Source organism: Colletotrichum lupini, chromosome 8 (assembly GCF_023278565.1).
Source record: "Colletotrichum lupini chromosome 8, complete sequence".
Lineage (NCBI taxonomy): Eukaryota > Fungi > Ascomycota > Sordariomycetes > Glomerellales > Glomerellaceae > Colletotrichum > Colletotrichum lupini.
In genome coordinates this window covers 182,097-208,372 of record NC_064681.1, presented here as the reverse complement: position 1 = coordinate 208,372, position 26,276 = coordinate 182,097, and the positions used below count along the sequence as shown (strand labels likewise).

Genomic DNA, 26,276 nt, shown 5'->3' with positions numbered 1-26,276 from the left:
AGCCCAGATTTACTTAAGTCTCTGGCCTCCAAGCGAATCGCATACGGCTCCGGAAGGTGGTATCGAAATTGGAGTTCCTATAGTGTAGGATAATAATCCGGTAACCCACTGAGAACCGGAAATCTGGGAGATGAGGGGTAGGCCGAACCAACATCACGGGGTCAATAGACCAGAGCGGTAGCAGCCTATAATCATTGGCTGGGGTCCAGAGGGGATATCCACTAGAAATTACTCCGTATCATCTGTTCATATGGGAAGACGGAAGGCGATACTCATTGAGTGATGAACCCTAATTGTCGGTACATTTTTCAAATGTTGTCCATGGTAAGATGCCGATAACCATAGCACAAGGTGTGATGGGACTCTATCGTGCAGTTCATGAAGAATGCGACTACGTCTCATTCGTCTCGCAGATTATGTAGCTCACCAAGGATAGACGCAGTGGAAGAAGGCATCGGCAACGATCCCTCAGCCTTCAGTGGTATCAAAAGTCTTCACATCTTCAACCTCTTTCTCAGGTCCTACTCTGCCTTTCCCAGCTTACGTATCTCAGCCCCGTACCAGGCCTAAGTGAACGAGCGTTAGTCGATTCGCAAAGAGAAGCAATGTTGCATCTATATGGGTTGAGACTTACCGTCGCAGCGCCCTCGCCAATTGCCTTGAGTCCAAACTTCTTGGTGAACCAGGGCGCCTCGATCTTGCGCACGTACAACTTAGCGTCCTCGTCCTTGACAGTAGCTGCAAGAATGGTATTCTTTGGTAGTGCCGGGTTCAACACTGCAGGCCTGCCTAGTCCGATGAGATCGCAGCCTCTGTTTGCAAGGGCCGCCTCCATCCCTTGACGGCTACGAAAGCCGCCAGTCACCATTAAGGGAACATCTGGGAAGTCACGGCGGATCGCCCGAGCGAACTCAAGGAAGAAAGCTTCGCGTGCCTTTGTACGGTCTGACTTCTTTTCATCGGCCACACCAGTAGCCATCTTTTTGAAAACTTCGGTTAGCGTGAAATCTTAACTTGGAAGGCATTCTTGGTAACTATGAGATTAGTCGCCACTTACCAGGGGGTCTTCATATGTGCCACCGCTGACCTCCAAAAAGTCAACCCCAGCATCAGTAATCAACTTGAGCTGTTCGATGCAGGCATCGAGCTCAGGTTGAGACTGGTGGTCAACCGAGTTGAATTTGATTCCGACACAGAAGGTCTTCGGTACCACTTCACGGATCGCCCGGATGATTTCAACAACGATCTTCACACGGGCGGCTGGTGATCCGCCGTATTCGTCGGCTCGCTCGTTGCTTTTTTCGGACATGAATTGAGCTAGCAGGTAGCCGTGGGCGCCATGAATTTCCATCCCTGCGAAACCGGCTTCCGACGCCAATTTAGCCGTCAGGGCGAAGCGACGAACAACATCTTTGATATCAGCAACAGTCATTTGCCGAGGAGTACCGAAGACCAAAGAGCTGATAAGACGCGCGACAAGACCTTGCCCAAAGTTCAAAGGTATCGCACTGGGTGCAATTGCCTTTTCAAAAAAGCCACGCTTGCCAGCGCCAAGGGGAGATTGGCGGCCAGGATGGTTGACCTGGACAATGGTCGGGGTGCCATTCTTGTTGCAGACCTTCGCCCAGGCCTTCCAGGCATCCAGCTGCCGCTCATACGGAATAGAATCATTATATGCAATGTCTTTGGGCGAACCAAGGTACCTCTGGTCGACTTCCACGTTGCCTTTCCACGTTGAATAGTCAGTCGCCGTATCTTATTGTGAGTATCATTCTAGAGCTGCCAGCTTGCCTACCGGTCAAGACCAATCCCCAACCACCATCGGCCCATTCAGCATAAGGTGCATGGAAAGCAGGGGAGGGTAAGCCTTCGCTGTCGGCCATGTTCTCGGCCATCGCGGCTTTTGTGAGGCGGTTGGGCAAAGTAAGGCCACATGCTAACGTCAATGGCTTCGCGATTGCCGAGTTTGACATGGTTCCTGTGTTTCGAAGATTGGTCTCTCTAGAAATCTGAGTGGAGTCAATTTCGAATCTGCTTCACTCGGTTGGCGATGCAGAAGCAAAGCAGTAAATTAGTTGAGTTCGATTTCTACGAATAAAGGAGAGTGTGACGACTTTTGAATGTTGAATCAAACCACGCTCTTATCGTCTTCTTCAATTGAGTGAAATCTCAACTCCGCTGGTTTGACGGACGAAACGCCGCCGCATGGCCGCCACAGTCCCACAATAGGAGCTTTAACCTCAGGCGTCATTCAAGCCTAGTCTTATCAAGAACTGATTACAAAGATCGAGTCACCGGTGAAACGAAGGACCCCCACTACATCGGATCAGAATCAGCCCGTTCAATGGAACTGTGTGTATCTGAGATTTGTGCCGAGGTATGGCGCAGTTGGTTTTTATTGCCAGCCGCGCCGAAGATTTGTCTAGCGTCCTCAAACCGGCGGAATAGTCCCGCCGATTTCATCCTGCGGAGTTTGTCATTCAATTAATTACCTTAGCTTACGGATACGGAGTACTGAGCTTCAACACAGACAGGGGACGGATTTTGCACCTTGACTAGAACCAATTTTTGAGCCGTACTTCCACCGGACCCGGACTTTAACCACTTCGCCGCCTACGCAGCGTGTCAATGCTTCAGACTGATGCGTGAGGCATTACGCCAGCGGAAGGCCGTAGAGACTTTGGACGCTCATCTTGCAGTGCAGACGCAGGATAGCATGCGTTCGACCATTGTCAACGTAGGTTGGTGAACGATCAAGGCTCATCTCTCAATCCACATTATCCACAGTGAAACGGCCTCCGCGAGAAATACAGATTTTGAAGTCGGCCTGGAGGCTTATGGTTAAGCAAACCTAAATTATCCAGTTGCAATGGACTGGAAGACATTCCTTGTGTTTATCAAATTCTGCGGCCCAAATCGCACCGAGCATGGGAAGCATGTCGTGCCAGCTCTACGCCACATCTGCACGTCAGATGCGGGACGAACCGAAGCGCCTCCACTTACCAAGTTGAATGTAGGTTCTTAAGCTATCACTCTATCCTCTGATAATGGAATGCTCATTGAGTGGAAGCGAGGTTCAATGCCGAAAATTTGCGTGCATTTTTCATTCAAGGTGAGGGGTCAGTGAGGCCCGGGGACGGCACGCGGTATTGTAAAACTTCTCAGGTGCGTCATTGTGTTCGCGTGCCCTTTGACACGGTCGGCCTCGCGAGATGATGGACATATATCATTGCGGCACGGCCTGGAAAAACATTATGTTAACAACCAGAGGAGAGTTTCCAATATCATCGCGTTGCGAGTGGGTAATTGGAAGTGCCAGCTGGAGCTTGCTGAAACGTGGCAAGGTAGCCGAAGGACGGACGGCGTAAATGCTTTCGACACAGGTGACGATGTTTGCCTCGTCGGAATGCTTCTAGATTCGAATATTCTGCCTGTTACCGACATGTCACCGAGCGAAGATTGATCAGTGACAGTAATCTTCATCGATTCCACGTGAAAGAATCCAGCCTGGGCTTCTCAACTTGACTGGTCTATCACTGTTGGTGCGCGACAAATGTGAACACTAGTACGGATACTACCCCATGTTTCCCTAAACTCCATTTTTTTATCGTCATGCAGGTTGTCTCGGCTCTAAATCTCTTACTCGAAGCTACCCTGGATCTCGTGATGGCACAGCGGCATTTTAAGACCGAGATTCGGACCGTTGTGGAAAAGTCTTACGCCTACTACAGTCTTCATAATCTCTCTCCCTTCTTTTTCACGGCCATATTACTTCAAAATTCTCTGCAATCGGTCCCGCGGGCATGGTGCTCCGCAACTCAGGCCGGGGATGGTCCTTGCTCACCACCCTCGTTAACCCCAAAGCAGCTCACGTCTCCGCGTCCCCGCGTGATCTTGGGATGCTTGACTCAGGGATTCGAGAGCAGGCTTCAAGCGGGGCAATAACGAGGAGGTCATTCATGGGCAGAGAAAACATCTGAATGATGCCGGCAAAGCACCGAAGACGGTCGGCTGTTGAGCCGAATTGGGCAGCTGGGGGGATTTCAGAAATATGAATACTCCCTAGTCATGTGAAATGAGGGGAAAGAAACCGACAATCGACCGATCGACAGGTACGGGGAAACAAGCTTAAACGGCCGCTTGCTATTAGGTGATTTTGGGGCATCCTGTAGCCCTGTAAATGTCTCGGGTCTCGCGTGCCTGGTGCTGTGTACCAGATTGACACTTACATATGCTAGCGTGCGTCAATGGTACTCCTTGGCCTACAGCTTACCCCAACTTCTGCTTACAGGCAGCTTACTGCCCACCTCTGGAGGTGCTGACCACCTCGCTCTCGCTGCCGACACCCCCGAGCCGAGCAGGTGGGAAGAGAAGACGACTCCGCCTACGTGTGAGGTTGCATTTTACACCACATGGGATCATGGGCATCTTTTCTCCGCCAAGGAAGGATAATTCTATGTATTTCTCCCCTTTTGCCAGCAAGTACGGAGTATACCGTTAGCCTAAAAGATTCATCTATCTAGCCCGACGCAACTGACCGTCAGCAACGGGGGAATGCGACTCCCTGAAGACTGGTGAACTGAGATGCGTTCGATCTGGCCGCGAGCGACTCGCAAGCTTTCTTAGTAGCCCAAATCAAAGCTCATTTGTAAATGTGCTCTTTTGGACCTTGATGCTCGATCGGATCCCTAAGGTAGGGATGGGTGAGACAACTCAATATCTTGTCAAGGGGAACCCCGATGCTACTATGCCTGTCAGGAGTTACGATCAGACGAACTGTCGGTCTGGGCATCCCAGGGGCTAGACGAATCGATATTGGCTACCATCTCTAGCCCACCATTCACGCAACGGGTTTCCCCAACTTCTTCTACGGTAACATCTCAAGAGGGGGTCACTAGTTGAAAAGGGCCGTTTCCCTCCCGTGTACTTGACCATCGTTCGATAGTGACATGTGAATGCTTGCGGGGCAGAAAGGAGACAACACCATGCATGTATCGTGGGGTTCTCGGCAGTGTTCCCCGCGTCGTGTTGTAACGGACCACCAGACGTGTAGGGCTAGGCAGTTCTGGTGTTTGTCGACCCAGTTATTTCAATCTACTGAAATGAAGCCCAGAACATCGACATGTGGCTGCAGACCACCTAGAATGATGGCAGGATAAATACGCTTGAGAGTATATAACGAGAGAAACTCTCTTGGAAAATGAAGACGAGAATCAGAACGGCATTGTGCATTCTCGAGGACAACCAGATCGCTCATTTACACCTCCTTTGCTTCATTTGATTTCCAATTGCACCTTATTACTCTCTTTTGATTCACAGCTCCTAAGGGTTCTTTCTAAGACACTACTATCACGAATCTATTCCGATGGCGATCAACAAGGTCGTTGCGGCTCTCGCCGTTGGTCTGACCGCTGTTCATGGTGCAGTTCCAACAATCCCTGGCTTCAGTCTCACGTGGAGTGACGACTTTGTCGGCTCTGCGAACAGTTTGCCCAATACCGGCAACTGGATCATCGACACCGGCACTTCCTATCCTGGCGGGCCTGCCAACTGGGGTACCGGAGAAATCCAGACCTATACGAGCAGCGTCAACAATCTTCGCCTCAACGGAAATGGAGCTCTGCAGATTACAGCCATTAAAGCTTCATCTGGTTCATGGACATCTGCTCGTATCGAGTCTCAGCGTGGAGACTTCATGGCTCAAGCTGGTGGCAAGATGCGTGTCCAAGCCAGCCTTAATCTGCCCGTGGTTGGTAGCAATGGTATTGGCTATTGGCCAGCATTTTGGACTCTTGGGAATGCATACCGCGGTAACTATTGGTGAGTCACGAAAGTAAGGGCGCGGTGTCAAGCTATGTACTGACATTGATGTAAGGAACTGGCCGGCCATTGGGGAATTTGATATCATGGAGAACGTCAACGGCATCAACCGCGTTTGGGGTGTCATGCACTGCGGTGTCAACCCCGGAGGTCCCTGCAAAGAGACTGATGGTCTTGTTGGGAGCCGCGAGTGCCCCAACAGTGCCTGCCAGGGCAACTTCCACACCTACACCCTCGAAGTTGACCGCACCGCTGAGCTTGAGGCTGTAAGATGGTTCGTTGATGGCATCCTGTTCTGGCAAGTCGTCGAGACCGATTTGCCCGCAGACGTTTGGACCCAGGCGGTCCACTCGCCTCACTTCATTCTGCTGAATCTCGCAATTGGCGGTGCATTCCCGAACAACAACTACGGGAGCACCACGCCTCTTGCGAACACAATCTCTGGAGGTACTCTCCAAGCTGAGTATATCGCTGTATACAATGCTTGAAGTCTTCTAAATTGATGAGGAACGGACGCGAAGAGCTTCTTCTGGTGGCTCAGCCAATTCGGCAGACCATTTTATCTAGGCAGGCCAATTTCCGTGTCAAAGTGCGCTGCAACCTTCTGGATCTTACAATGTACATATTAGCGTCGGTATCTCTCCGACTATGACAGTGCCGCTACTACGTCTCTAGTAAAGGAGTTTTTGAACGGAGAAAATGAATATAAGGTGATTGCTTCGGGAATTTTGGACTCGATCCGGTGCCATTCGTCACGAGGTACGCTGCACCTTTTCTTCTGGCCAAGACCAACTTTTCAACCCGTGCCCAGGTGATCAATACTGGGGCCAAAGTGTTTTTTCGTCCGGCAATTGTCATATGGTTTATTCATCGTAAGTTGATGACACGGTAAATTCGGTAATTGGTTCAGGTTGGGTCAGATATTGCGACCATGAGATCTGGAACTAGGAAATGACGCAAAGATGGGTATTATTGATTATTGACACGACGTACGGATCCAATTGAAGCTTAGTTAACCTGAAGAAGCTCCTAAAGCACAGATATAGACCGACTTGACACCATTGTAAGCTGGAACTTAGCGTTTAATGACGTAGCGTTGCCCATATTATCGCCAATGGTGAAAGATCTTTCACCTTCGTCCTACCTTTTTTTTGCTGCTAAATTTCGCATGAAGATAGGTGGAGAGAAGGAGAACGTCCCTACTTTGTTCCCGTGGTCCAGTGCTCGATCGGACTTTAGGTTCTTTGCAGCATGCTGCATTGTTTGATTAAACATCGATATATGTGTATACTTTTCGCATATGGATTATTCACAATGAAGATCGAATGATGCTTTGACCGCAAGTTCGGACTATAGATTTCATCAACGGTCGGCCATAGCTTATTCTAAGAGGTTTGGCAAAGTGACTACGGGGGCAACGTGATGTTCTTAGCTTGCGAGTTTGAGACGACGATAGCTTGTGGCCAATCCAGGTCTCCGCACAGTGGCGATAATAACTTTTCGTTCATTAAGGAACCGGTTCCTTGTCTCTATCCTCCACGAACAATGTTAGTTATGCTCAGCAGCAACTGACAATGAGTTCGAGTTGATAGAGGATTGAATCGAGTCATTCATACCTTGCCAATTATGTTTTGAAACAATTTTGGACTAGTGTTGGCATACCTTCGGGTTCCACCGGGACGATCATTCGCGAAAAGTTCGTGTGACTCAATGATCCTTGATCGCTCCGATGCTTAACAAATTCAGGTATTGTGACCTACCGACATAAAACCTCACAGCTACAACTTGAATCTCAACGACCTTCATCTTTCTGCGGCAAATCTATTTGATAATGACGGAACTCTCAAAATCAGCCTATAACCAGGAACAGGTAGCTCTCTTCGAAGAGCTCATCTGTCTCCCTACAAAGTACAGGCAATGCAACAGGCCGGTTCGTAATCTAGCTTATCTCACCGCCCTCCACGTACACACCATCTCAACCATTCCTTATGAGAATCTGTCTTTGCACTACTCCGAATCGCGGCTGGTTGAGCTAGACCCTCAGCTACTGTTTGAGAAGTTAGTCACAGGCGGTCGGGGCCGAGGTGGTTACTGCATGGAAGTCAGTATTCTGATGAACCATGTTCTGAGGACACTTGGGTTCCAGGCATACATGACTGGGGTTCGAATCCGATTGCGGAAGGATGGTGTGCCTAGCGGTGACTACATTGGCTAGTAAGTAACTGTACCGCGTCTGCTAGATCTTCCAATTCCTAGGTTATCAGCTCATATTCGTCAGTACACACATGGTCAGCCTTGTAGGCCTCCCAGACAAAACCCAGTACATGATTGATGTAGCATTTGGAGGTGACGGCGCCACCAAGCCACTCCCCTTGAAGCATGATCAAGTATTACGAAATCTTGGTACCCAAGAGGTCCGCTTAGTGCGTGGCCACATTCCGAATCAAGTTTTTCGAACAGAAGCTTCAAAGCTCTGGATTTACCAGTACCGAAACGGACCAGCAAAGGAGTGGAACTCCTTTTACGCCTTCTCCGAGCAGGAATTCTTGGAACCGGACTTCAAAGTCATGAACTGGTACACAAGCACGTCACCTCACTCTTTCCAGAGATTTTGCCCATTAGTTGTTAAGTTTCTCAGAAAGAGGGAAACTCTCAACGATGGGGCTAAAGATGATGGAGAGATTGTCGGCAAGAGGATGTTGGTGGGCTCTATTCTGAAGGAGAACATGGGAGGGAAGACTCGTGTGGTTGAAGACTGTCAAGACGAGAGCGACAGGGTCAAGGCGCTGGAGGAGTGGTTTGGGATCCGTTTAACCACTGGAGAAATGGCAGGTATCAAAGGACATTGGACAGAGATTGGAAGGAAAACCGCGAATTCGAGCGCTCCATGATTCCAGGTTTGGCTCTCGCCCGTGTATCGTACAGACCTTCCTTGGTGCGGTCAATCTGGAAATGTCAGGGCCACGGCGATTCTTCTCGGTATACCTGGACTCTACGGTGACGCGATTCACCTGGGGAAATATTCTTGTTTCTGTTGACCAACCTTTTTGCTTGATGCAGCTTGTGCTTGTTGAGTGATATTATGTCATGGTGAGGTCAAAATTGTGTGACATGATTGATGAGCCAGGTACCTTTGCCGCATGTGCTACTTGCACACCTATGTCCACTTCCCCAATCATTTCATACAAGACATAGGTAATGTATCTTATGGAAGCATCAGAATGTCCTCAGTATCGCAGACGAAGTCCTCAACTCACCAACAAGATCTACTATCATCGGCGTACGCCATTTATAACATTTCAAATCGGACCGTGCCGTGTACTACCGTGCGGAACGCGATAATACCCCACCTCCGCAATAGTCCAGCCGGTCCCGGGAAACCCCCGACGATTAAAGTCGCCGGACTGCATTGTTACTTTCCATCAGAACTTTGGCGGAGCAACTTTGCCATTCAGCCGCCTCCGGATGGCTTACCGACGCGTCACCTATCCCCGGATAGTCAACCGCCGGGTTGTCTGATGCCGAGTGGTCTGTCCGCCTTGTCGTCGATTTAATGGGCTGAGTGGGCCAAGCCTACAGGTTATGGTGCGCAAATGAAACATGTTCCCCCGGCTCGACCCTCCCGATGATCACCTGTTCTCATTCGTGGCTAAACCAAATTCTAGTATGGCTTAGCAATACCCACCTCACCGTTTGGCGCATTCTTGAGCTATTTGATGCTTGTCGATAACTGAGCCTGACATTTAAATAGCACTAAGACTGGATGGCAGAATGTTTCCGAGACCAAATGGCAATCCTTTCAAGATGGCACCAGCCCTTGGGCGGGCAGTGGTTCGATCCAGTGCAAAGGCTGCACACCCATCTAGAGAGAAGCGATCATAACCTTGGAAAAGGTTGCGAGCTAGTGAATGTTAACAATCGAGGCACATGCCCTTTTCAAAAAGCGTATCTGGGTAACCCTATGATTTGAGGAACCTCTATTCTTTCTCCATTGGCAGATCTCTGCATCCCTTGAGCTCTGGCGAGTGGCAGCTCAAGTGCCCCAAAAACAAAAAAGAGAGGCTAGATACCCATCAGCTTACAGATGGATCCATATCGACGACGGATGAACGGCCAATCAATGATAAGACAGCGACAATGTTACCGCAAGCCCGATTTGAAACATCAACTGACTGCACCAGTCGTACTGGGAAGGGGTAAGGTCGTGACTCGCCTGTGCAACCTCCGTCTTCCGGAATGCCTCTCGCAGATCGAAAAAGCGGAGATGAACCTTGATCTAGACGTAGCATCACGTCGAACATTGTTTCAAGCTCCCGATCGAGATGTGATGGTGGGTATTGATGTGGGCATTTGAACCTACCGTGATTGTGAGGAGCTTTGCGCCGGGCAGTACCGCCTCAAATCGCCAACCACTTGCAAGCTCTGCAGTAGCCTCAACTTGTTAGCAAGATGCTGTCAATAGTTCCTCAAGTACTCTGACTTGAACATACTGCCTACGACGATCGAGGGCCAAAGTGCCGTCGTCGTTGTCAGTCAAAGCCAATTTTTGGACTACCTTATGCTACCTGCATTCTAAATATAAGTAATCCCTCCATATGGGCCGAATGCTGCAGCAATTGCTTGACGCCGGGTGGATGAGTCGGATAGAGGATTACAACTACTTCTCTAAGCTTGAACACCATCTCCTACTGCGGGGGTGCTCGATCAAAAACTTGAATGGCATTGGGAGGAGATATTCCATGCAGCCTCGGAACGTCGACGCTATGTGCCCTTTGTCTGTGAGTAATGCTATTATTAGCAATGAGTCGCGGTCATCAGACGTAGACTTTAACTCTGTTTCATTCCTGTCAACTGGACGTAAGTGGTTCGTGTGTAAAAAGCTTGAAACCAAACCAACTGGATAGTTCAACTTACCGAAGTTCAGATGAGTTCCCCTGCGCCGAGTGTCGCACCGACAGCACGATTTGAACTAAAGTCATCCAGTTGTGTTCCTAGGACACAGTCTCTCATCCAAAAGACAGGGTCGAATGTGAATATTAATGGCAGACGCTCCTATGTTCTTTAATTGCTTGCTGCCTCGATATGTACCATTAGCCTGAGCGATCAAGATTGTCTTTGCTCCCTTTTAACCGTCCAAAACATCGTGTCTCCCCTTCTAGACACTGTCACTTTTGTGTAACAACGTAATAACGTGAAGTGGGAGGCATTCTAGCAGCGGTAAGAGACCTTAGACAGCTTGACCATGAGGGTTTTGCATCGCTAACACATATTTAGGTACGAAAACACGGACAAGATGGCACGATTTTCGTTGACTCGCAGAAAGCCTCCACCACCAAGGCTGAATCTTGATTCAAGGCACCAATATCAGGGACGACAAGCACCACCACCGCCGCCTCCTCAAGGACCGCCGCCTCCTTCTCCAACGCCGCCGCCACCCCCAGAGGGACCTCCCCCAGTCTCACCACCCCCTCCTCCTCCGCCAGAAGGGCCTCCTCCGCCATCGCCACCGCCGCCTCCTCCCCCAGAGGGGCCACCGCCACCACCGCCTCCATCACCACCTCCTCCACCACCTCCTCCATCCCCTCGACCACCACCGCCTCCACCCCCACCCCCAGGAGGGCCTCCTCCACCCCCCGGACCGCCGCCGCCACCGCCGCCGCCGGCATCAAGAGGTCCAACGAACACCGTCTTTATTACCTTAGCACCCCCGACAGTGACCGTAGTTGCCACACAAGTCCCGGCAGCTGACCAGAACACGGCATTACGCAGCGGTGATGGACTGAAACAATACCAGCCACCGGCGATGAACATAAATATGACCCAGGGCGTTCCCACTTTCACCGAGGTCGGTATCGCGATTCTCGGCTTTGTATCAGGAATAGGTAGGTGGAACAAACATGAGGAGAAACAATTCGTCCCTAGATTCCTACATCTACTAACATGGCACTAATCTCAGTAACCATATTGGTGTTCCTACTGGCTGGATACTTCGTTTGGCGTCGGCGGCGACGTCGCCGTAGACAGCGCGAGACAGAGCCCGAACCCGAAGTATTGGACTTACGAGCCTATCAAGGGCCGACACATAATGACGGAAAGTTGGGTTGACATTTGGAGTCTTTGTCACTGATACTGGAATTTCCACTCAATCCCCTCTCTAGGTTATGGCCTTTTTGATCCTCTTTTTTTTCACTCAGTATGCTTACAATACTGCCAACTTCGTTGGGAGTTGTGTGGCGGGTCTTGGGAATCCAATCAGATTGACACGGTGTGACGATTCATAAACAATCTTTTAATAATATACTTATTTCTCAACAGTCATGTTATGTTGAGACACAATATGCTCGTGTTCCTGCGGTGATCAACGCACGGTCTCTGGTCCATGTGCAGAGAGCCCCTGATGATGGGATAAGGCTAAGCACCGATTTGAGTCCTAAAGCTCTAGCTGTGTGCATCCCAAAACAAAGCCACTACTGCAGACGGCATTTCGGATGGACAGTAGTTTACATATTCCTGCAGGCTATCCATCCACAGAAGTATATCGAGTGGAAATTATTCTGAGTCTCTTGGCACTCACTAATAGTGCCTTGGACAATACTCCCGAGGCGCCGATGATTACCGAAACGTTTGTCCAAGAAGTCATCACAATCCTGAACATGGGATTCACGTGAGACATTTCGGAGAAATTCTCTCAATTTTTATACCCGAGCCAAGAATTAATCACTAGAGACTTTGCCGGGATGAACATAACTTCGCAATTCGGTATCTAGAGGTCGGTATGATTATTCAACCCAGACATAGCAAAGCTGCGTGTCGAAAATTTTCGGTCACGTCGACCCATATCGTGGTCTTTCTTTCTCGAATATCAACTTCATACAAGGTTTCGTGTTATTAAAAAAAGATAACATACTACATTACGACTAGATTCTGTCTCTTAGATTCTCCGACATCATGGGCAGGCCAGCATATCGCAATGAGTACTGTTACGGCGTCGAAATATCGCACGTGTGCTCAATACATCCAAAAAGTCCCAACGTAACTGTCTGGGGAGTAAAAATGCGGTTTAATTGCGAGCTAGCAACATCCGAGGGTGGCAATTTCAACTCAAGTTTCTAGGGGTCACATCAGTATTCATTTCTATGAAGTAAGGTATGCTTAATGCCATGTCAGATGGAAGGGAATCGCAAGAAGAGCTTTTGGGATCATTTATACCTTGAGTACCTATGGAAAGGCCGTTTTGTGCGTGCTCCTATTGGCCTGCACAAGTGAACATCATACACAAGAGTGGGCTGGTAGACTCGGCAAATCCGTAGACTACAAAAATGCAACCTTTTCTTACTGCAAACGGCAGGGATTTGTATCTTTCGACGGCGTCACCGACAAGTTGGGTGTAAGGCCTTGCGGCACGAGCTCTCAATTTGCTCCCGCGAGTCAGGCGTCCCCAGCAGCCGCCAATCATCAGTACGGCCGACAATTGCACAGGATATTACCGCACTGACAAATTTATAGCAATTGATTATGTTGGATTACGAGGCAGAAAAGGGGCCCTATTAGGTAGTTAGGTAGGGGTAGTAGGTAGGCAGTCTGGGCCCGTGCAGACGGACCCTTCCACCTACCTATACCCACTAAGGGACCGCGGGCTCTGCCCACGATCTTCCCCTCCTATACACACGCAATAGACCTATACTAACTTATTAACCTAGTCGTAACTAAAAGGTCTAACCTACCTACGTATATACTAATACTAATTAGTAGTTAAATTATATATATATTTCTACCGCAGGTTAGTAAGGATATAACCACAAAAGAGATAGCCTTAACCTACCTCGCTAGCTATTCTAACTTATTAACTTAGTTCCGTCTATCTAACTAATAATAAGTAGCCTAGTCTATACTACCTTAGCTCTCCTCTACTACCGCTAGCTAATAACTAATTAACTAATTATAAGCCGTTAAGAGCGCGCTTTATTACGTACGATCTCTTTTATTAAAACTATTACTATAAAAAGATTAACTACTTTATTACTATTATTAACCTCGCCTCTATTATTAATATTATCTCTGCTAGCCTTATTATTATTACTAACTTCCCTCTAATCGAACCGCTCGTAAAAGAATCTATTTTAAATATATTACGGCTAAGCGCTACCTTAAACTAATAATAAGTAAGAGGAGATTAATTACTAAGAGATTAATGTAATAATTATTAACGCACTAGCGCTTAGTAATAGTAAGACCTTCGGAATTATAAATACGTTAATAATAAATCTCTTACTAATAGCGAAGTATTCTAAGATATTAAGAAAAAGAAAAGATCTTAATAGTAATCGTAATAGGGATCTATTTTATACTACTAATAAATCTACCTCTTTCTAACCTAACGGAAGCTCTAAGACTAAACTAGTAAAATAAAGTACGAGAAGTGCTAAAAAGAATCGCTAATTAGTAGCTAACGGAATCCTCTATTTATTACTAAAAGTACGGTTATAAAAGGCCTTTTTTCCCTTTTTACGACCTTTTACTAACCTTAGTAACCTTTTATCTATATACCTTATTAAAGGAGCAGAATTTTTTAACTAATAATAGTAGCCCGCTTATTATTATTAAAACGATCGCTACGACCGACCTACTACTCCTTCTAACCTAACTAATATTATATTATAATTATAATATAACGATTATATCCCACGGTAATCTTTTATAATATAACTTATTTCGTAAATATATTATAATAACCGCTAGCCCTAGTAGTGAGTAGGAAGGGTCTAACGATTAGTTAATATTACTTTTAACCTACTTATACTCTTAAATTATAGAACTATACCCAATTTTAATTCGCTAATAGGACTACGTTAACCTAACTTAATAGGGCTTATTTAATATTATACCCGCCTTTATAAATAATAAAAAGCTTAATACTTTTATCCTCTATATAATAAGATATTATTATTAAAACGGCCTAACGGGCGAGGAACTATAAAAGGACTTTAAAACCGACTTTTAAAACTAGGAGGTAGGGGACTTCTTAAGAATAAAAAATACGATTCTTAAGAAGCTAAGAGACTTCTTTATAAATAACGGTATTAATCTAATAATTAAAGATCGTAGTTAAATAGTAGAAAAAATCGCTAGCGCCTTTAATACTTAATACTTCCCTACCTAGATTTCTAAAAAAATCGTAGCCTACTATAGCCGTATTAAATACTTTAATATATTATATTATAATCCTTACTTCTTTTACTTACTACTCCCGTAGCTAGTAAATACTAACGATCTTATTTAATAAGCTAGAGAGATAGTAAGGGAATCTATATAACCCTAACTTGCTCAATCCCGGTAATTAAAATTCTAACCTTAGCCTCGCTATTAACTAACCGACCTACTACCTCTCTAAAAAAAAGAAGAAGAAGAACTAGAGAATAAAGTTATTATTACTTAATAGCAAAATCCACCCTATTAAATATTATACTTCGATATAAAAACTAAAGATAATATTATACCCAATACTTACTAATTAATTAACCTTACTAAGCTTTATAATAATAAAAATAAAAATAATAGCGAGAAGTACGATATTTTTAGTAAAAAGCTTCGGATTTTTAAAATACTATACTAACGGGTAGGAATTAGTAAACGATACTATTCCGGTACTTTCCTAAACATACTTAAGGGAAGGGCGTTAACCTTTTACTTTAACTAATTTAATAATACTTCTAACCCGCTTAGCTTCGACGTAATATACTAAAGGACCTAAGAATACTTCGAGCCGCTTATAAGCCGTTAGAACTACCTCGCTAAGCTCTATAACCTCTACTAATACTCTATAATTCGCAAAAACCTAGGTAAGTCGAACTAATAGATTCTATAAGCACTAATTAACCGTATTATAATCCTTTACGAAGCGCTAACTACCTAAGGATCTATCTTTAATATAAGCGACTAACTCCTCTACTACGTAAGTAGTATACTAAAATATAAACTTACTATACTTAACCCAGTACTTATATTTATTAATATCTACTACTAGCTTAGCACTTCGATTAATATTATAAAGAGAGAGCGTAACCATAATAAATAGTAATAGTATCTCTAAAATAGTACTTATAATAAAGAGGTCCCCGCTACTTATTAAACCGACCGCACTTATAGTAGCTCTAATAAAAAGACCCGATTTAATAAGCAAAATTAACGTAGCTATAACACTACTAATAAAAAGTATTTCGTTTATTATAAGACCGGCTATTAATTAACTAAGCACTTAGAAAAAGAGCGACGTTAAGTATATAAAAAGTATAAAAATAGTAAAAAAGAAAATAAGAGATCTATACCGAGCTTATACTTATAGTTCCTCGCCTTTTATAAAAGAACCGCCCTTACTAATAACGACGATAATAATACTATAATCTAATACTTTAATAGCCTCGACTTTAATTATAAAAATAACTACGAGGACGAAGTTTAGATCTTAATAATATACCTTATAACTATTACTAATAGTAGAACCCTTATAAATATCCTCGCTACTTAGGTAATAGAGCATAGCCTTATTAGTATTACCTCTATTAACGAGTTAACTAAGCCTGCGGAACTAATAACCTCCTTCTTATTAAATAGGAAGTACTTATTAAGGGACTTCTAAGGTATTATACCTAATACTAGCGCTACGGAATTCTTAACTACGGGCTACCCTTAACTCCTCGTATTATAGTAATAACGACCCGAAGTTACTCTTAATACCTCTAGAGCTAGTAAGGTAAGTATTCGATTCGGTAACGGCGAACCCGTGAGGTTATTAAGATCTATAGTCGTTAGTACCCTATTTAGTAATATTACTTTTTACGTCTTACTAACTAACACTCCTTTCTTATACTACCTAAGGGATATAAATAAGCTAGGAGTATACTTTAATAATATTAATAACTTACTAATTAAGGGAGATATTATAGTATTTATTATTCGTAAATAGGGATACCCTTAGCTTCTACTCCTTAATAATAAGAAAGCTATTACTAACTACCTAACGGAGGGTAAATTACGCTACTTATATTAGTACTTCGGCTACCCTTCGGTTCCTCGTCTCCTAAAACTACTTTAGTAATTTAATAACAATATAAAAATCGTAGCCCTCGAGAAGCTCACGAAGATCTACTAATAATACTAACTTAACGCTACTACCCCTAGCTAATTTAAATTCACCCTATAAAATAATTATAATTTTAATTATAAAGTCGTAATTAACGTAATATACTTAATAAATTATAAGGGTACTAACTAACTAGTACTTTACGTTATTAATACTATTACTTCTTCCTAAGTAGTAAGGTTCCTCGTAAATATAACTATAAAGTATATATAAGAGGCTCTTCGGCTATATTAGATCAACGTTTACCTCGGTCCGCCGGACTAAATTATTATAAATACTAATAAGAACTTTAGCGCCGCAGAGTTCAAATCTTTTACTAAATCCATATTTATTAAAGTTAAAGAAGTACCCGTCGAAGCTTATAATAGTATTAGTAAGGCTAAGAAATACTACGTAATACTTAAAAAGGCATACGATATTATTTAAAATAAGTACTTATTAATAAGCGCAGAGGCTATACTTTAGGCCGTAATTAAGGTAATTAACGATATAATTAGCCTAAATAGCCTCGTTCCTATACTCCTCGTTTTTAGAGCTTTTTTACGCACTTCTAATAAATCTCTACCGTCGCTAGATATTACTTAACATATAAAGGTAGTTAAAAAAATAATAAGGGAAGTCCGCAGACTTTATACTAATAGGTAAGTAAGCGAGGCACTAGCTACTTAAAATAGACTAAATATCTCCTATATTATTAATTTACTATTATAGTTAAACGTTAAAGTCTAGTAAGAAGGTAAGGGATAGAAAGGCCTATTTAAGCTCGTTTTAATAAATAGTACTATTTACGTAATAAAATTACCTTATAGCCTAATAAGCTTCCGGGCTATTATAGTTAAACCCTAGTACTTAGAGGAAGTCGACCCTAAGCCGCTAGCTATAATAATAGAGCACGTTAACCGCTTACTAATCCCTATAGTTAACTAGCTAATTAATAATAGCGCCGCTATAAACAAAGTCCTTAACGAGATTATTATTATAATTAATAACGACCCTCTACTACGGAATAAGAGGATTAAAAGAATATTAATATAGCGCGGCTATAGTAATACTTTTATAACTACGACTTACTTTATATTTAAAGAGGAGGTAAATCTAAAACTAGTTACTAAGCTCCGTAATAAAGGTATTATTACTACCCTAAGAGCACCTTTTATAAAATCTACTAGCAAAGAGCTTTTAGGACTAGTAAAAAAAGGGGTAATTAAATTCGTCTAACTTAGCCCTAAACACAGGGATATAAAGATATTTAAATCTCGATTCGTTAATAAGATTAAGAACCTAAGACTTAACCCTATCGAAAAGTCTTACTTAGTTATATAAAGGTATAATAACGAGGAGAAGAAAGAGATCCTTATATAGTTACTAATAATTTAAAAAACTAGTTAATATCTAATCCTTACCCTAGCCCCGACCTTAATTTAAAAAGGCCACGTCGTCTAGCTACGAAATATTACCTAAGTATATATATAATCGAGCTAACCTCTTTATTATAAGGTTTTTACTTAATTACTAGCTCGGATCTATTATCTATACCCTAAGGGTACTATTTTATACGTCGTATAGCTATTATACGGTCTTATAAAATCTAGTACCTACTAATAAGTAATATATAATAAGCATTATTTAAAAATACTCTAAATAATAATATTTATATTTAATCTATACTTACTAGTCTCGATAAGAAAAAGCGGATTATTTAGTATTATTAGTATATAAACCGATAATATTATTAGATTATTAAATAAGACTTTTAGTTAGAAAAAAGGAACCGAGCTTAAGCGCGCTAAGTTACTAGCTAAACTAAAGTAGTAATTATTAGCTAACGAGCCGCTTATTTTTAATAATAGGATTATCTTATTAAAAAGTATTAATATAATACTTAGATAAAAGAACTAAAGAAAGAAGCTTAAATAAGTTAACCCCTCGGTATTAGACGCTAAATAATAATTCGTTAAGTAGCGAGCTCGAGGTACTTATATTATATTAATTTACTAACTAAAGGTAGCTTTTAATACGTCGTTTACCGCTTAATACTAAGTAAATCCGTTATTTACTAACTACGCTATACTAAACCGTTATATTAAATAGTAAATAAAATACTTAGACCGAGGGCTCACATTCGTATTATTAAATCTAACTATAACTAAACTCTTCGTTTTCGTAAATAGGTTATTCGCAAATAATATTAATTATACTTTATAACTAGGTTATATTATTATCCTTACGAATAAAGAACAGACTAACGAGAGCTTTACGATTAATAATAATATTATTTACTATAGCTCTACGAAAAACAAAAGGATTATTTAGAGCGTACTAGTATTAAAAGTCTATAGAATAGTTATAAGTATTAACGTCGCCTATACTATCTTAACTACCCTAGACCTTATTACTAAATAACTTAACGCTCCGAAGATCCTTACTATAGTTTATATAGATTTATACTTATTATATAAATACCTTATTAAGCTAGGTACTACGAAAGAAAAGCGCTTTATAATAAATATTATAATACTTAAGTAATTATATAAACGCCGCGAGCTCTACGAAATCCGTTAAATTAGCGGTAATAATAACCTAGCTAACGGGTTTATAAAGAGCATACCAAATAAGTCCTTTAAACGATTTATTAGCAAAGGAATTATTATAATTAAGATAAAAGGATAGGTAATACGTAGTTAAAATAGTAGTATATTATAGGTAGTAAGTCGTCTAGCGAACGTATACGCTTCTTAAGCTTTAGCTTAAAGAGAAACGCACGTATTCGGGGCGTAGTTAGACTAATAAAAAGCTCTTTTTTAACTATACTAAATTCGACGATTTCCGAGGAGTTTAGGTATATAGATTATATATATTAGAGGATTAAGAAGTAATCGGAAGGAGGGGATACTAAAATTTCTATACGAATAATTATAATAGAAGCTATACTAAAATTTTAGTATACGGCTTTAGGTACTTCCGAACAGGGGATTAACTATAGATTCTATTACTAGTTCTCGCTAGCGGGGGACCCAGCCCCTATTCTAGCCTTTTTTACTACAAAAGTAAAAGATTATTAATATTAAATTACGAGGTAGAAAAGGGGCCCTATTAGGTAGTTAGGTAGGGGTAGTAGGTAAGCAGTCTAGGCCCGTGCAGACGGACCCTTCTACCTACCTATACCCACTAAGGGACCGCGGGCTCTGCCCACGATCTTCCCCTCCTATACACACGCAATAGACCTATACTGACCTATTGACCTAGTCGCGACCAAAAGGTCTGACCTGCCTACGTGTATACCAACAGATTAATTCAAGGGATCCTCATGGAGTGGCAGGCCCGCCAAGCCACAATGCTGTGGGATGCCGACGATGAAAGATGCTTAATTTGGACACAACGGCTTTGAGCAGAATCCGGCCAGGAGAAGATAAAAACATAAGCGTTTCCAAAATTTAGGAAAATGATTGTGCTAGTCAATCGCTACTCACTCTATTCTCATTCACGCTCTTTACCTGACACCTTAGTCAGAACGTTGTCCGCTCAGCATCAGATCAACTCATCCGAATCGCCTATCCTACAGCCAATTGTATGCAAACATCTGGAACCAGCTTAAAGTTCGGAACTATCTGCAGATAATGCCTGTTATCCAACCCTTGGCTCGTGCAGCCTACAACAGCCCTATCCACCACTTGCTAGCTCGCAATGGCGATTCAGATGACGACGACAATGATGGCGGCATCCGCATCATTCCCGGCGGGATAGTGGCAATAATCGTCGTCTGCGTTCTTGCCCTTGTCTCTGTGGTTGCATGCTGCTGTTGCTGCCGCAGGCGAAAGCGCAGGGGTACCGAAGGCGGCAGCAAGGATGGCAGCTCCAGCGACGGAAACAAGACGCAGCTCGATCCGACGAAGTACATCAAGAAAGTTGTCAAAAAGTGCATGAAGAAGATCAAGAAGATGGTCTCGAAGAAGAACAAGAAGGCGAAGGGTGGAGCGGCACCTCGACAAGAAGGAACTTCATACGGCCAAGGGACTCATCCTGGCTATGGGCAAAATGAGCGCTCAATGGGATACAGTGGGGGACACGACAGACTAGATGGTGAGAATGAGGAACGGGTTGCGTTGTCCTCAGCACCCTATGGAGCACGGGGCGATCATTAGGGAAGTGATCTCAAAACAATTGCCAAGAACATATTTTCTTTCATAGTGAAACCTCGCCGATCAGCGGCTGCACAGCATAATACAGCCTGAAGTTTGAATGCAGATGGTAGCCATTGTCGCGGCATTGATGATCTTGTTCTCAAATGCAATAACGACCATTGAAAGGCACCTGGCGAATAGGCATTGCCATCAAGCTTGGACTTCACTCACGCTGGGCGTCAAAAAATGAGCTATTTGCCTCGCACTACTGGGCAGTCCCTCCTAAGATCTTCAGAAAAGCAGCAACAGATAGTTATTAGAGTTACCAAGGCGCAGTGATGGTATTGGTTGTGCTACATAAGACCATTGTCAGGGAGAGTGTGCTACCGAGTGAGTTGGGGGGAAGGAGAGAGGGAGAACACATGCTGTTCCCCTGTGAAGACCATCTCACAGCACTTGAACCAAGACGGGCTAGTATTCCAGCCTGAATCAAGTAACTACTTGCGTGAACTTAAGATGGATCGAGTATATGTAGGTAAGGTATCCGTATACGAGTAATTAAGGTATCAAATGACTCATTCTGTGCTCCGTAGGAAGTAGTATAGTTGCGCTGAATGACATTGGCCTTCATAAGCATACAGCATGAAACACTCTGAGAGCGGTGTTTGCCTATACAAATAGGATATGAGTAATCAGCCACTCGGTTCTTTAGGAACCAAGGTAAGATAGGTCTGTGACTATTAGAGCAGTGAGTTAGTTCTGTCGGATTGGAAGTCTAATTCGACCGCGGCATATAGCCGACTGCGCAGGGGCCAATTAGGGGCCCTATTTATAATTATCGTAGCTAGCCTAACCTACGGTTAGAACCTCCTTTTCATACTTACTATATAAATATTTATATAATTTAATTAATCTTTTAATTAACTATAGTTTAAACTAACTACTTTATAATAAGGATACTAATACTAATTAGTAATTAAATTTTATTATTATAGATCGGTAAGGTATCTTACTATATAAAAGAGATAACCTTTTAATATTACACGGGATAGTAGATTTATACTAATTAACTTTATAAAAGTAGACGAAAAAGGAGGCGATTTTTAAATACCGTACGGAATCGAGTAATTATAGTCTTTTATTACTTACGAGAGGTTAACGTTTACTATATTAAACTACGTTAATTAATAGAACCGCTTAAGTAACTAGCCTTTTACCGTCGCCCCGAGCAGCTTTTTAACTAAACGACTTTTCCGTAACTAGCCTACGATTAGAAATTAACTAGTTAAATAAAAAAAAGAAATACCTACGCAATAACTACTTACCTAATTAATTAATATAACGAACGAGCTTAATAATATAGTATAAAAAAGTACTATATAATTAAAAAAGGGGATCTCTAAACGTAGATATTCTTACTTAGTAATAAAAGTAACCCTATAGGAGTTATTAAGCTAAGAGATTTATAGTATATAAAAAAGTCTATTATTACGAAGATCTTGCGGGTACGACCTTAAGCCCGTAATCTAAACGACCTCCTTATAGCTCCTTTAACTACTCCCTAAGTATTACTTAGGAATATAGTATAAGGGACGGTTTAATAAAAAAAGAGAGGATTTAAGAGTCTTAATAGTATCGAGTTAAGAGTATTATAGATCTCGGAAATTAACTTAAAAAAAAGGCGGCTATTTTAAAGTAGTCCTATAACTTCTTATTAGAGTTATTATTAGCCTAAGAAAAGGCTAAAAAAACGAGGATCTAAGGGGAAAAAAAAAGAATCCTCTAAAGGGCCGCTAAAGGGCTTTTTTTTATACTAGCTCTTAGTACGAGATTATTAATTTTAAGAAATTAACTAAGTAATAAAAGGGATTACTAGTAAGCGATAATTACCTAACTATAATTAAGCTATAAAAAAGACTACTTAAAAAATATAAAATAGAATACCGAGAGGCTATAAAAGATAAAATCTCTAAAATATTTAACCTTACTATATATAAGTAATAAGTAAGTATTTTTTAGTAAGTCTTTAAAATTTACGATCTTACGAAAAAGAGGGCTTAACTTTATTAACTATACTTAACGGCCTATATAGTTCCTAATAGCCTATATAGCTCTTTTACGAGCTACTTAGTATCTATTTTTAACTATTTTTATAGAATACTACCTTAAAAAAGGTAAGTTAAGAAAAGAAGCGATTTAAAAATTATAAAGAGTACGAGGCTTAAGATGCTAGAAATATATAGGATAGTAGAAATTAATAACTAATAAAAATCCTAAGACTAATTATTATATTTTCTTATAATAATATAAACGTCTACTGCTACTATTATAAAAAAGAACTACTAAAACCTACCCTTTTATATTAAATAAAAAGGAGGATCTTAGTAAGTATAATAGCTAGCGATTTAAAAAGGTAGTAGTAATTACTAAAAATAATAAAAACGAGAGTAGTAGCGAGACGGCGAGAGGAAGCGGGAATCTCCTAGACCTTAATAAATTCGTTAAGTAGTAAAAATATAAATTTACTATAACTAGCGCGCGGATTAAATATATTCTTATTAAAATTAAATACGCTAATAACTACTAATATAAGCATAAGCTAGAGCACGACCCTTAGTAAGTTAGGGCAAAAAAGAAGAGGACGAAACCCGATCCTAAATAGAATCCTAATCCCTTATAAATAAGTAAATATTAACCCGGATTATTAAGGGACGTAGATATATAAAATCGTAGATTAGCCTAATAGTAAGTAAATTAACGTAGTATTAATCTATTTAACTAAGGTTTATAAGAAAAAGGGGCTATAGGGGTAACCCTTATTTTATAAGATCGCAAACGACCTTAGCTATTAACTAGATAAATAGTTCGCGAGCGTAAGCCTAAGAATCGTAAAAGTAATTAATAAATTCCTCTATAAATAAAGGGTATTACTAACGCAATTATAATCGTAAGAGCTATACGAAATACTAATAATAATAATTATAGAGGAGGAATTCGTACTATAAAACTAGGCACAGGTCGATAGAGCGTATAATCGCTTTAATAAATTTAAAAAAAGGGTAAATAACCTAGATCTCCTCCCTATAATTACTAACAGAAATCTATTATTATAAAAGGATATACTAAGGTAAAATATAGTACTAAAAGTATAATAATTAATAATTCTACTTATTTCGATCTATAACTCGTTACCGCTACTAATGCGAAATTCGGTACTAATTAGCTAATAAAAAAAGAGGTAGACGACCTAAAGTTATTAATAATACGTAGCCACGTAAGGATCGTATATAAATACTAAAAATCTAGTAGTAAATACGAAGTAATTTATAAACCTTAAAAAGATCTTCTTAAAAGAGAAATTATACTCTAGGGGGAAGTATAAGGTTTTATAAAAAACTTTAATAATATTTTACGATTATTACGAAAAAGTTAGAATTAGGGAATACTAGTACTATTTAGTAATTAATATTATACTCGTAAGCAAAGCCTTTAATTACTATTATAAAGTAGTACGTAATTTTAATTAAAACGACTTTCTTAGTATAATTAACGTAATCTAAAGCCGCTTCGAGACTTATAATGAGAACTTAGAGCTCCTATTTAAGCTATAAGCAATTTCTTTTATATCTATAGCTAGGATAATAAAGGGTAAATTATAAGTAAAGATCTTTAAAAAGCTTATTAATTCAATTAATAAGCTAGTAAAAACCCAGCTAAATAAAGGAATAAATAAGTAGAAAGTTAGATATTTTTATACTATAGTCTAGCGTATATTAGAAGCAAAAATAACCCTATACTAAGTACCCAAAAATTACGAAACGCTCTGCTCGAAGCTAAGATCTAGCTTTAATATTAAAGTAAAAATACTGTGCTAAACCTACTTCTAGGTATACGACGGCCCTTATTAATAATATTAAGTCGATCGAACGTATAATAAGAAAAAAAAAAAGGCTAGATATAGTAATCGCTAATAAAGAGGCCTAGATTTGTTAAATAGGTAGAGATTTAACTTACGAGCAGGGTAATAGAAAAGGTAATATTATATTTATAAAAAGGATAAATATTAATTAAGTAACTACTCCGAAAAAGAGCGTACTAAATCGTACGAATAATATAAAAAGTTAAAAGTAGTAGATAATAAAACCAGCCCTCGTTAGTTTAACTAATTCTTTATTATATATAAAAGCAAATCTAGGGGTACGGAATTTAGTAATAGTAGCTAAAATAGTAGCTTAAAGTATATACCCCCTATAAGAAATTTAGAAAATAAAGAAGATCTTTACCCCTATACTAATAAATTAAATTATAATAAAATTAATAATATTAACTACTCTTTTTTCGCCCCGTTAGCCTTTAGAAGATATACGAGGCTAAATAAAAAAAGGGTAGTAGAAGCTCTTAATAAGTAGGCTTTTATTTACGAATAGTAAGGGAAGGTCCCTTAGATAATAAATATAAAAGTAGCTAAAAAGGTAAATCTAATAAGGCCGAAGCCTATTCTCTTAATAATTAAAGAGAAGACGCTATCTCTCTCGATATTTAAAAAAAAAGAATATAGTACTAAGTAAATTTAGGGGTAACTAGAGAGGTCCTTTTTATACTACTTAGATCCCTCAAATACTAAGCTTATATAAGCATTTTATATAAATAAAAAGTATAGCTTAGACGATTTCTATAAGATTATCCTAGATATTAGAGTATCGTAATAATTAACTAAAAAAAAAGAGCAATTCTAGGCGCTATAAAAGATCGCGCTAGTAACGCTTAATACGTTAATAATAAGTATTACGAGGATTAGTTTTAGCCTAGGTAAAGAAATCGTCGCCCTAAGTATAATAAAAGTAAAGACGTACTTTAGAACGATAACTTTCTATACTTTACTTATTAATACCCTATTTCTCTTATATTTAAAAGATATAGATTAACTAGGTATTGTATTTAATAATATAATGAATAAAGTCTCTAGCGGTAAGCACTTCGAAATAGTTAAATAATAATAGGGGTATACGTTTATAAAGCTTACTAATAACACGAAGTTAATTAATTACCTAACGGAAAGTAAGCTTAGAAAACTATATTAGAGATTTAAGTACCCGTTAGTTACGAGGCTATATAACCTCTTAAAATAATTAGGTAATAATAATATTAAAATAGGGGCGCTAGAGTAGTTAACGAAAATATACTACTAATACTAA

General features: G+C 40.9%; 6 protein-coding genes across 6 annotated transcripts; 5 read left to right on the top strand and 1 right to left on the bottom strand.

Moving 5' to 3' along the window:
- Positions 1-521: 521 nt before the first annotated feature.
- On the bottom strand, positions 522-1,973 carry CLUP02_14544 (NADH:flavin oxidoreductase/NADH oxidase; the record flags this gene model as incomplete). The annotated part of the gene is made up of 4 exons (XM_049293471.1): positions 522-566; positions 635-979; positions 1,058-1,725; positions 1,796-1,973. 4 exons carry the CDS (start codon positions 1,971-1,973, stop codon positions 522-524), a joined length of 1,236 nt encoding a protein of 411 aa, XP_049150617.1.
- Positions 1,974-2,869: 896 nt separating this feature from the next.
- On the top strand, positions 2,870-4,578 carry CLUP02_14543 (uncharacterized protein; the record flags this gene model as incomplete). Its single annotated transcript, XM_049293470.1, has 9 exons — positions 2,870-3,006; positions 3,071-3,112; positions 3,166-3,444; positions 3,500-3,542; positions 3,676-3,806; positions 3,913-4,006; positions 4,113-4,150; positions 4,218-4,388; positions 4,545-4,578. 9 exons carry the CDS (start codon positions 2,870-2,872, stop codon positions 4,576-4,578), a joined length of 969 nt encoding a protein of 322 aa, XP_049150616.1.
- Positions 4,579-5,365: 787 nt separating this feature from the next.
- CLUP02_14542 (glycosyl hydrolase family 16) lies at positions 5,366-6,308 on the top strand (the record flags this gene model as incomplete). Its single annotated transcript, XM_049293469.1, has 2 exons — positions 5,366-5,820; positions 5,876-6,308. 2 exons carry the CDS (start codon positions 5,366-5,368, stop codon positions 6,306-6,308), a joined length of 888 nt encoding a protein of 295 aa, XP_049150615.1.
- A 1,343-nt stretch (positions 6,309-7,651) lies between these two features.
- On the top strand, positions 7,652-8,711 carry CLUP02_14541 (uncharacterized protein; the record flags this gene model as incomplete). The annotated part of the gene is made up of 2 exons (XM_049293468.1): positions 7,652-8,034; positions 8,099-8,711. The coding sequence occupies 2 exons, from the start codon at positions 7,652-7,654 to the stop codon at positions 8,709-8,711; spliced, it is 996 nt and encodes a 331-aa protein (XP_049150614.1).
- Positions 8,712-11,113: 2,402 nt separating this feature from the next.
- CLUP02_14539 (uncharacterized protein) lies at positions 11,114-11,925 on the top strand (the record flags this gene model as incomplete). The annotated part of the gene is made up of 2 exons (XM_049293467.1): positions 11,114-11,702; positions 11,777-11,925. The coding sequence occupies 2 exons, from the start codon at positions 11,114-11,116 to the stop codon at positions 11,923-11,925; spliced, it is 738 nt and encodes a 245-aa protein (XP_049150613.1).
- Positions 11,926-20,577: 8,652 nt separating this feature from the next.
- On the top strand, positions 20,578-21,102 carry CLUP02_14538 (uncharacterized protein; the record flags this gene model as incomplete). The annotated part of the gene is made up of 1 exon (XM_049293466.1): positions 20,578-21,102. One exon carries the CDS (start codon positions 20,578-20,580, stop codon positions 21,100-21,102), a length of 525 nt encoding a protein of 174 aa, XP_049150612.1.
- Positions 21,103-26,276: the final 5,174 nt, after the last annotated feature.